General features: G+C 50.7%; 1 protein-coding gene across 2 annotated transcripts in view; it reads left to right on the plus strand.

Moving 5' to 3' along the window:
- The first annotated feature begins 6 nt into the window (after nucleotides 1-6).
- ERCC3 (excision repair cross-complementation group 3) overlaps nucleotides 7-11311 on the plus strand; it is a 52265-nt gene continuing 40960 nt past the window's right edge. Inside the window, exons 1-7 of one of the 2 annotated variants that reach the window (XM_006760240.2) lie at nucleotides 7-178; nucleotides 1356-1592; nucleotides 3236-3285; nucleotides 3582-3717; nucleotides 3896-4060; nucleotides 4932-5136; nucleotides 6391-6705. In XM_006760240.2, coding sequence (XP_006760303.1) covers nucleotides 137-178; nucleotides 1356-1592; nucleotides 3236-3285; nucleotides 3582-3717; nucleotides 3896-4060; nucleotides 4932-5136; nucleotides 6391-6705 — 1150 coding nt within the window. In that variant the 5' untranslated portion in view covers nucleotides 7-136. The remainder of the gene's footprint in view (nucleotides 179-1355; nucleotides 1593-3235; nucleotides 3286-3581; nucleotides 3718-3895; nucleotides 4061-4931; nucleotides 5137-6390; nucleotides 6706-11311) is intronic. The other variant, XM_015561682.1, reaches the window with a different exon arrangement.

Genomic DNA, 11311 nt, shown 5'->3' on the forward strand with positions numbered 1-11311 from the left:
TGAGGACGAGGAGGAAGATGAAGACGACGCCCCTGGAAACGACCCTCAGGAGGCGGTGCCCTCGGCCGCGGGGAAGCAGGTGGAGGAGTCCAGCACGAAGCTGGACGAGTATGGAGCCAAGGACTACCGGCCGCAGATGCCGCTGAAGGACGACCACTCCTCCCGGCCCCTCTGGGTGGTGAGCGCGCTCCTCCAGGCCCGGCCCGGGGCCTCCCTGCAGCCGGGTGGGAGAGCAGCGGCGTGGGGGCGAGCAGCCGGGGTCGGGCAACTACTGATTTTGTAAACTATTCTGTTTTCTCTCCACTCTTGTATCTAATCAAACAGGCTGAATTGAGTACGCACAAACATATCCTGGTGTTGGGTAGGTTAACCAGTTAACTGCCACACTCCAAAACAAACCATCCCCACACGCCATAATATTTTGAGTTTAATTTAAAAAATCAATTTGCATGCATATTATAAAGATAAATATATTACACTTCGGGCGTTCTTGGATATTTTCCATTGAAAATTCTTACGAAAAAATGATTTTAAAGCATCTATAGATGCTTATGGCGTACAAAGGGTTAAAGACCACTTTTTGGGCAGCTTATCTTTTATAGAAAACTAGAGGCCTGTTGCACATTCGTGCAAGAGTAGGCCTTCCTTCCCCCAGCTGGCTGCGGACACCTTTCCCCGGCTGCTGGCACCAGCTTCCCTCTGGCACCGGGACTGGGGCTTCCCTCCGGACACTGGCAGGCACCTGGGCTTCCCTCGTATACCCGGCTTCATCTGGAAGATCGTCTGGTCTAATTAGCATATTATACTTTTACTAGAGGCCCAGTGCACAAAAATTTGTGCACTCGGGGGTAGGGGATCCCTCAGTTCGGTCTGTGTCCTCTCGCAGTCAGAGACCCCTTGGGGGTGACTACTTGCTGGCTTAGGCCTGCTCCCCTGGGGGGATTGGGCCTAAGCTGGCAGTCAGATATCCCTCTGGCAGTCCGGCAGCCCTAGGGGGATGCCCACTTGCCAGCGGGGAGCAGGCCTAAGCTGCAGTTGGACATCCTTAGCGCTGCTGAGGAGACAGGAGAGGCTCCCACCACCACTGCAGTACTGGCAGCCATCAGCCTGGCTTGTGGCTGAGCAGAGCTCCCCTATGTGGGAGCTCACTGACCACCAGAGGGCAGCTCTTGCATTGAGCGTCTGCCCCCTGGTGGTCAGTGTGTGTCATAGTGACCAGTCATTCCCAGTCTTTCTGCTGTTAGGGTCAGTTTGCATATTACCCTTTTATTATATAGGATTGTAGATGATATCGAAAAGAACCTAGTAGTCTTTGAAACTCACTAGTTTCTTTGTGTCTGTCTGGTGTTTCTCAGGCTCCTGATGGCCACATTTTCTTAGAAGCCTTCTCTCCCGTTTACAAATATGCCCAAGACTTCCTGGTGGCTATTGCAGAGCCAGTGTGCCGGCCAGCCCACGTGCATGAGTACAAACTGACCGCCTACTCCTTGTATGCAGCCGTCAGCGTGGGGCTGCAGACCAGTGACATCACTGAGTACCTCAGGAAGCTCAGCAAGACGGGAGTCCCTGATGGAATTGTTCAGTTTATTAAGGCAAGTTTGATTATTAAGACAAAGGCTGGTTTGATTCCCGGTCAGGGCACATACCTAGGTTGCGGGTTTGATCTCAGGTCAGGGCGTCTATCTCTCTCACATCCCTCTCTCCCCCCCACCCTTGCCCCCTTCCTCTCTGTCAAATCAATAAAAACATAACCTCGGGTAAGGATTAAAAAAAGAAAGAAAATGCCATTCAGAACTAGTGTGGGGAGCAAGATAACGGATTATTGCAGCTGCTACTCCTTTGATCCGGCGCTGTGTTCATGCTGAGGCCACACTTCCCAGTAACGACTCTTAGCCAGTGAGCTCACACTGGCCAGGGTTGTTGAGGAATGCAGCCCGTTGTTGGTGTTACGGACTGAATTGTGTGCCCTCCAAAATGCATATCTTGGACCCCTAACCACTAATGAGCTGTATTTGAAATAAGGAAGTAAGCGTGGGCCCTGTTCCAAAGGGTCAGTGTCCTTACGAGAAGAGGCATCAGAAGGCTGTGGGCGTCTCTCTGCGTGTCCATGGGAGGACACATCAAGGAAGTAGCCTCTGGGAACCAGGCGGGAGCGGGTCGCTGGCACCTTCACTGTGGGCTTCCAGAAATAAGTTTCTGTTGTTAAACCACCCCGTCTGTGGTGTTCTACATAACAGCCCAAGTAGACCAGTAGAGATGGTAAACTCCATCTAAGGTTGAGCGTCCGCACCAGGCAACAGTCAACAATGTTCATTGGGGAAAGTCACAAAGGACTTCAGATGTTGAAGTGGGCAGGGCTTCACGTGAAAAGCAGTTGAGCATGCTTGGGTTTGTTCTGCGAGATACGCGCATGCCTTTCAGAGACACTGGCTTTCCTTGCCCTCTGCTGATCTAAAGGGAGTTGGATTCAGACCCCCAGTCTGAGTGGCAGAAGGTGAATGCCTCTGGCCTCCGGGACAGAATGCCTCTACCCTCAGAAGCTGGCAGGCCCTGGGAGAGCTCTTCTCTCGTGATACGGAAGGCTGCCCAGGGAGAACGGCCTGCACCTTGCAGGAATGAGCCCTATCAGCACCCTGCTGTCCTCAGTCCTTGCTGGGAGAAGCCTGCAGGAATGTGGGTGCAGTGGTAGGTCCAGAAGGGCAGCAGCCCTGGGTTGGAGGAGTGGCTTTTCGTGGACAACACACCACCTCTGCTGCATACCACCCTGAGACTGCTGGGACCGGGAAGGGTACATTGTAGTCTCTGTCATAGAGAAGCGTGCGTGCTGTTGGGGAAATAGGGAATCTGGGGAGGAGGCTAGAAGGCTGTGTGTTTAATTTCACAGCAAACAGTTACTGAGCACACTCACTGGCCAGCTGTGTGCTGGGAGCTGGAGGAATGCTGGTGTAGCAGGCTGGATCTGTGAGTTAGGATGGGGCTATAGGAGTGAAGAAGAAAGGGAAAATAAAGATTGTAAGCGGTGTTTTATTAAGAGATGTGAATCAAAACTAACCAGTCAAGAGGGAGGTTTGTTCTAAAAAAGAAGAGGCTGCTAGAAAAGGCTCAATTCAGGCAGTTCTGACCCTATTAGGATTGCATACTGAGTTTTCCACATGGGTGGTAGGACGTGCTGGTAATGAATGTTCTGAGGGAGCTACAAGTTGCTCACTTTGCCTGTTTGATTTGTCACTTGCAGTTGTGTACTGTCAGTTATGGAAAAGTCAAGTTGGTCCTGAAGCACAACAGGTAAGGGATTCCATAACAGGCTCGTCGAGGCACTTTCACTGGCCACCATGTCCCCCCAAGCAGTGGAGGGGAGGCCCAGATCCCGGCTTATTTATCTTCAAAGTATGGCTTTGCCCACAACCCTCATAGGGCATGGTTATATCATAGCCAATAGTTCATAGCTCTCATTTGGCAAAGGGCCGTGGAGGGGAGAGAGTAGAGAGAGGCCTGAGGCCAGTGTTTTTAGACCACGTAATTGAGCAGCGGAACCTTCTGAAAATGGCGGCTGGTCAGTTGGCACATCCTTCCTCTTGTAGGTACTTTGTGGAAAGCTCCCACCCCGATGTCATCCAGCATCTTCTTCAGGACCCAGTGATCCGGGAGTGCCGCCTGCGGAGCTCCGAGGGGGAGGCCACCGAGCTCATCACAGAAACGTTCACCAGCAGATCTGCTGTGCGTGAGCTTTCGGGTCCCCCTGGGGGAGGGGGCCTTTAGTACTGCTCCCTCAGATGCTTCTAGTTCAGTCTTTGCAACCTAGTGACCCTGCACTTTTCTTGCAACTATAGGACTTGCTTGCTAACAGAGGGGTTAACTGTTGCATGCAAATGTAGACCCTGTCTTTCTCTTATAGATTGCAAAGACTGCTGAAGGCAGTGGTGGGCCCACCACTTCCCGGGAGACAGATCCACAGGGTAAATCTGACATCCCTACGGACCTGTTTGACTTTTATGAGCAAATGGACAAGGATGAGGAAGAAGAGGAAGAGACACAGACAGTATCTTTTGAAGTCAAGCAGGTTAGTGAGGAGGTCCCTTCCTGGTTCCTTCTCTCAGTCAGCAATGTTGGAAGCCGGTCCTGCGCGGACTCTGGTCTGGGAGAGGCAGGAAGGCCCAGCTCCTCCTCACTGTCTGTGGAGTCAGGAATGTGCCCACTCCTCAGGCTGGTGGTCAGCCTTCCCCAATTCCTAGGGACATGTGAGAAATGGTGCCAGAGGGGCATTTCTGGTGGCTGGTTGGATTTCATTTTGTCTCTGTCCTTAGTTTGGGTTGCTTTTCCATGTGTTAGCCCAGCTGTTATTAAGTAAGATCTGAAGTTGCAAAAGTCTAGGTCAGTGGTCGACAAACTCATTAGTCAACAGAACCAAATATCAACAGTACAACGATTGAAGTTCCTTTCTTTCTTTTTTTTTTTTAATATATTTTATTGATTTTTTACAGAGAGGAAGGGAGAGGGATAGAGAGTTAGAAACATCGATGAGAGAGAAGCATCGATCAGCTGCCTCCTGCACACCCCCCACTGGGGATGTGCCTGCAACCAAGATACATGCCCTTGACCGGAATCGAACCTGGGACCCTTCAGTCCCAGGCTGATGCTCTATCCGCTGAGCCAAACCAGCTAGGGCTGAAATTTCTTTTGAGAGCCAAATTTTTTAAACTTAAACTATATAGGTAGGTACATTGTTATTAACTTATTTAGGGTACTCCTAAGGCTTAGGAAGAGCCACACTCAAGGGGCCAAAGAGCTGCTTGTGGCTCACGAGCCGCAGTTTGCCGACCACGGGTCTAGGTAAACTGCTGTTCTTTTGACAACAAGGCCCCTTAGAATACGTGCTGCTCATATGCAGCCTTTGGAGTTCAGGCTATAAACCCCCTGTGCTTCCTCCACAGGAGATGATTGAGGAACTTCAGAAACGCTGCATCCACCTCGAGTACCCTCTGTTGGCAGAATACGACTTTCGGAACGATTCTGTTAACCCTGATATCAACATTGACCTGAAACCCACCGCTGTCCTCAGGCCTTACCAGGAGAAGAGCTTGCGGAAGATGTTTGGGAATGGGCGTGCGCGGTCAGGGGTCATTGTGCTTCCTTGTGGTAAGTGAGACTCGCTTACCAGGACATCAGTGAAGAAGATGTCCAGGCTGCCTCCCCCTCTCCCTGCACCCCTTTCTCTAAATCAACCCTGGCCAGGGAGCCACCCCGGTCAGATGACTCCCTGATTCAAGACTCGGCAAGTATGTGAGTGCTGCTGTGCGTGGGCCCTGACCTCCACACTGGGGCGCAGTGGTGGAGAGAGCAATGCTCCTGATCGCAGGCCTAGTCTGGTGAGGTGCAGACAGATGCTGGACAAATTGCCTGAGCTGTGGTGACATCAGGCAGCGAGGAAGAGCTGAGCATTGTGGGGTGAGACGGTGATGCTGGGAGTGTGTCACTTTGCAGGTGGGGGTTGGGTTCTTGCTCGTCGCAGCGAGTCTGGGAGGCCTGTCTGTGTGGAGGGTCCCAGCACAGAAACGGGCTTGTTCCTGGAGCGCTTGTTCCAGCGTGCACATCCGTCCACTAGAGGCACGGCAGCCCTGGGCTCCTGTCAGATACCCTTGGTCCCGAGTCCTGCCAGCCCCTGGTCTGCCTTCATGGCCAGCAGTTGCAACGACTCACCCAGCGGCCCTGTCCCAGACTTGAGGAGGCAGACGCTCCAGGGGAGGGACCTCTGCCCTCAGGTGGTGGTTCTTTTAATACTCCAGGCGTTATTTTGATGCACATTCCTGGTAAAGGAAGAATTGCTGTTTAGAGGAATAGCTTGATTTTTATCTTAATCTTCGAATGGTGGGTGGGAGTAAACATGGAGGCTCCTGGAGGCTCTCATCTGTCTTCCCTAGCAGTGCTCACACCTGCACCTGTGACGTCTTGGCCCAGTTGGTTGTGGTCACAGCAGCTGTCCTGCTGTGGCCTCCTTGGTGCAGCCATGTCCTGGGCAGACTGCCAGCAGCGCTTCTTCCCCAGGGCTTGGGGTGAGCCAGGCCTGGCTTTAGTTTGACCATGTGAAGGGGGCAGTAATAGTCTCCTATCTCTGGTTGGTTTTGAGATTTTTAGCATTTAAACAAGATACACATAAAATGCTACAATAGGGCCTGGCACTTGTCTCTTAGCTTCTTACATTTGTGTGTAAAGTGGCCATGTTTCCTCTTTGTCAAGAAGAAAACAGAGGCTCCAGAGCAGTTAGTGCCTCACAGTGTCAGCTGTGAAGATGGGTAGAAATAATGTGCCCAGGTCTATGTGCTCACGAGTCTGCCTGTCTCTCCCCACATTTCAGCCTGGCCTTGGGTAGAATTATTCTTTGGTTTCTCATAGGTGCTGGGAAGTCCCTGGTTGGCGTGACAGCTGCCTGCACTGTCAGAAAACGCTGTCTGGTGCTGGGCAACTCTGCTGTGTCTGTGGAGCAGTGGAAAGCCCAGTTCAAGATGTGGTCCACCATCGACGACAGCCAGATCTGCCGCTTCACCTCCGATGCCAAGGACAAGCCCATCGGCTGCTCCGTTGCCATTAGCACCTACTCCATGCTGGGCCATACCACCAAGAGGTCCTGGGAGGCTGAGCGCGTCATGGAGTGGCTCAGAACTCAGGAGTGGGGCCTCATGATCCTGGACGAGGTCCACACCATACCCGGTGAGCAGGACGAGAGCTGAGCTGCCCACTCACTGTATGGACAGGAAGGGGTTTCCAGCTGTGGGGCGGAGGGAGGGACTTCCTGAGGAAAGCTTTCCAATACGTCATAGCATGTGGGGTGAGGCGGGCGTGGAAGGTGTGCACAGTCACAGCTTCCTGAATCACTGGCCAGAGGAGTTCTTTAGGAGATGGTGTGTTTTTCCTCTTTTTGTCTTACTGTTGGAGTTCAATTTACCCTTAACCCATTTTTACGGTTCCGCGAAAATGACTAGGAGGACTGAAAATCCTTTGCAGTAGTGTTTGTTTCATTTGAAGGCTAAAGTATTGATCCTTAATATGTTACTTCTAGTATCGCAGGCAGTCTGTCTTTAGAAGTAGCTCTATTGACCAATTTATAAACCATAGCGTCCACTCATGACCAGTGTACAGTTCAGGATTGTTAGCTTTACGGAGCTGTGCACCCTTCCCCGTGCTCCAGTGTGGGAATGTCCTCCTCATGCTCATAGAGTCATCTTGCCCCAGGACGCCTCTGAGCTGCTCCGGTGGTTGTAGCCTGGCCTTTTCTGGAAGCCGGTGAGCAGCATCACACAATCTCTTCCTGTGTCTGCTGCTTCCACCGCTCAGGGCTCATCCCCATTGTACATGTGTCGATACTGTGTCCTTTCACTGCTGAGCAGTGTTCCAGGCAAACCTCTCAATCAGGCAAATTGGAGGAATTTGCTGAATTTCGTTAGGAGTGTGATTACTGAAATGGTAGCAGAGGCATTCTCACATGAGCATTCACAATATCGTCAGAATGGCTCTAGCGTCTGCTCTTTGTGTGTATGGCGTGCTCCTCCACCTCTGGGTGTCGGACAATGCCTGGAGGCTCATAGCACCAGGCAGAGATCAGGGGTCTCAGATAGAAGAAATAGGGTGCTGGTCCTGAGGCGGGAGAGTACTTGGCGTGGCCTGACCACAGCAAGGTGGCCCTGTGACCAGAGGGGCCAGAGGAGAGCAGTCACGTTGTGGTCAGAGAGAGGTGGGCAGGGTAGGCCTTGTGGTCACAGTAAGGCTGATAATCTTGAGTGGGTGGGAAGCCAGTGGAGGGATTGGAGCAGAGGTGACATGGCCTGACTCGGGCTGTTGTGCTGGCAGTCAACGAAGGCAGCAAGTAGAAGCAGCTAAGTGGGTTAGGTGGTGGAATCCCAGCAGGAGGCCTGACCCATTAGAGTAAAGGTGGCCTGGTTCTAGATGTGTTGTATGTGGGAGCTGAGGAAGAGAAGGTGAGATGACTGTCGGGTGTGATGGGAGCACGTGGAAGGAGAGAGCAGATGTTACTTGGGATGGGAAACTATAGAGGACAGGCCCGGAGAGTGGTGATGAGGGGTTGGGCTTCAGGTGAGTTAATCTGATTGCCTGTTAGACATTCAGGCAATGGCAAAAATGTTAGAAAATGGGCAGAAGACATGAAGAGACACTTCACCAAAGAGAATATACAGATCCCTATAAGCCCTTGAAAAGAAGGTCTGCATCACTAGCTCTCAGGGAAATGCATATTAAAAGCACAATGAGACACGACATGACTACGCACCTATTAGAGTGGTCAAATAAAAAACTCACAACACCCAGTATTGGCGGAGCGCAGAGCAACTGCAGGTGCCACGCATTGCCAGAGGAAGTGCAAAACGCAGTCCCTGGAAGTGTAGGGCAGGGTATTAGTTACCACATGGCTCGCAGTCCCACCGGCGTGTCTGTCCCAGAGAAAAGATGTAGGTTCACACAAAAACCTAGTGTGAATGTTTATTCCCGCTCTCGTCATAGTCTCCAGAACCCAGCAACAACCGACATGTTCATCAGGAGACGGGAGAGACAGACTCCTGATGACCATGTCATTGTTGCATCAGTCCCTGGACACTGCTCCACAGGGAAGAGGGCCACACGGCTGCTGCATGTGACAACCTGCCGGGTCTTAGGTAGCCTGCTGTGTGCTTGGCCTGTGTCAGGTTACATAGTGTGCCGGTGCCTTTGCTAGGATAGTTTTTGTTTTTGTTTCAAGTATTATATGTCTCCTTTTTCCCTGATTGACACCACCACCCCCCCGCCACCCCGCCATTTTTCCTCCCCCAAGTGCAGGCCCTCACTGCCCCAGTGTCTGTCCATCGGTTATGCTAATATGCATGCATATAAGTCCTTCGATTGATCTCTAACTGACCGCCCCCCCTTTTCTCTGGATCTATTTTTGTTCATCAGTTTATGTTGATCATTATAGTCCATATATGAGTGAGATCATGTGATATTTATCTTTCTCTGACTGGCTTATTTTGCTTAGCATAATGCTCTCCAGGTTCATCCATGCTGTCACAAAGGATAAAAGTTTCTTCTTTTTTTACAGCAGCATAGTATTTCATTGTGTAGATGTACCACAGTTTTTTAATCCACTCATCTGCTGATGGGTACTTACACTGTTTCTAAATCTTAGATATTGTAAATGGTGCTGCTATAAACATAGGGGTGCATATATCTTTTCTGATTGGTGTTTCAGTTTTCTTGGGATGTAGTCCTACTCTGTGAGTGACAGTGGGGAGCTCCTCAACCCCCTGATCGGCCTTGCTCTGTGCATGACAGGGGGGAGCTCCCCAACCCCCTGATGGGCCCTGCTCTGTGCGTGACAGGGGGGAGCTCCCCAACCCCCTGATCGACCCTGCTCTGTGCGTGACAGGTTACAGAGCCCCAACCCCCCTGATGGGCCCTGCTCTGTGAGTCACAGGGGGCAGCGCCCCAACCCCCTGATTGGCCCTGTTCTGTGTGTGACGGGGTAGCGCTGCAATTTCCCCATCGACCCTCCCTTGAGTGTGACAGGGGGCGGTGCCCCAACCCCCCAATGGTCCCTACCCTGAGCGTGACTGAGGGTGGCATCGCAACCTCCTGATCCGCCCTGCTCTGTGCATGACATGGAGTGGCGCCCCATTCCCCAGTCGGCCCTGCTCTGAGCCGACCAGGGGCTGCACCTAGGGATTGGGCCTGCCCTCTGCCACCCGGGAGCAGGCCTAAGCCAGCAGGTCGTTATCTCCCGAGGGGTCCCAGACTGCGAGAGGACACAGGCCGGGCTGAGGGACCCTCCCTCCCCGCCGAGTGCACAAATTTTTGTGCACCAGGCCACTAGTCCTATATAATAAAAGGCTAATACGCAAATCGATTGAACGGCAGAAGACCAGTTGCTATGACGCACACCGACCACAAGGGGACAGATGCTCAATGCAGCAGCTGCCCCCTGGTGGTCAGTGCGCTCCCACAGGAAGAGCACCGTTCAGCCACAAGCTGGGCTCGTGGCTGGCGAATGTAGTGGTGGTAGAGGGAGCCTCTCCCACCTCTGAGGCGGTCCTAAGGATGTTTGATAGCAGGCCTAAGCCGTCAGTCGGACATATTCCCGAGTGGTCCTGGACTGCAAGAGGGCACAGGCCGGGCTGAGGGGACCCCTCTGCCCCCAAGTGCATGAATTTCATGCACTGAGCCTCTAGCTGGTGTATAAAAAAGCCATAGATTTCTGGGTGTTCATTTTGTATCCTGCTAAATTGCCAAATTCATTAAATCTAGTAGTTTTTGATGGAGTATTTGGGGTTTTCTGTGTACAGTATCATGTCATCTGTGAATAAGGGCTGTTTTACTTCTTTTCAATTTGGATGTCTTTTATTTCTTCTTGTCTGATCGCTATGACTACCACTTCCAGTACTGTAACAAGCAGGAGTGGTGAAAGTGGGCATCCCTGTCTTGTTCCTATTCTTAGGGGAAATGATTTTAGTTTTTGCCCGTTGAGTATGATGTTGGTGGTAGGTTTATCATATAAGGCTTTTATTATATTGAGGTATGATCCTTCTATTCCCACTTTGATGAGAGTTTTTATCAAGAAAGGGTGTTGGATTTTGTCAAATGCTTTTCTGCATCAATTGATAAGATTATGTGATTTTTGTCTCTCAATTTATGTGACGTATCACACTTACTGATTTGCGGATATTGTATCATCCTCGCATCCCTGGAATAAATCCCACTTCGTCATGGTGTATGATTTTTCTGATGTAATGCAGGATCTGATTTGCTGGAATTTTGTTGAAGATTTTATCATCTATGTTCATCAAGGATACTGGCCTGTAGTTCTCTTTTTTTGTGGTGTCTTTATCTGGTTTTGGGATTAGGGTAATGCTGGCTTCATAGAAAGAGCTTAGAAGTGTGCCTTCTTCTTGAATTTTTTGGGTAGGATAGGTTTTAGTTCTTTGAATGTTTGGTAGAACTCCCCTGTAAAGCCGCCTGGACTAGGGCTTTTTTTTGCTGGATGATTTTTGATTACTCTTTTGATTTCTTTGGTAGTTATCGGCCTATTCAGGTTCTTTGATTCTTCCTGATTGAGTTTTGGGAGTTTGTATTTTTCTAAGAGTATGTCTATTTTGTCAGGTTGTCCTGTTTGTTGGAATAGAGTTGTTCATAGTATTTTTTCATAATTCTTCGTATTTCTGTGGGGTTGGTTGTTACTTCACCTCTGTCATTTCTGACTTTATTTGGGGCCTCTCTCTTTGCTTCTTGTTGAGCCTGCTTAGAGGTTTATCAGTCTTGTTTATTTTTTCAAAGAAAT

This window comes from Myotis davidii, unplaced genomic scaffold (genome assembly GCF_000327345.1).
Source record: "Myotis davidii unplaced genomic scaffold, ASM32734v1 scaffold117, whole genome shotgun sequence".
NCBI classification, from domain to species: Eukaryota; Metazoa; Chordata; class Mammalia; order Chiroptera; family Vespertilionidae; genus Myotis; species Myotis davidii.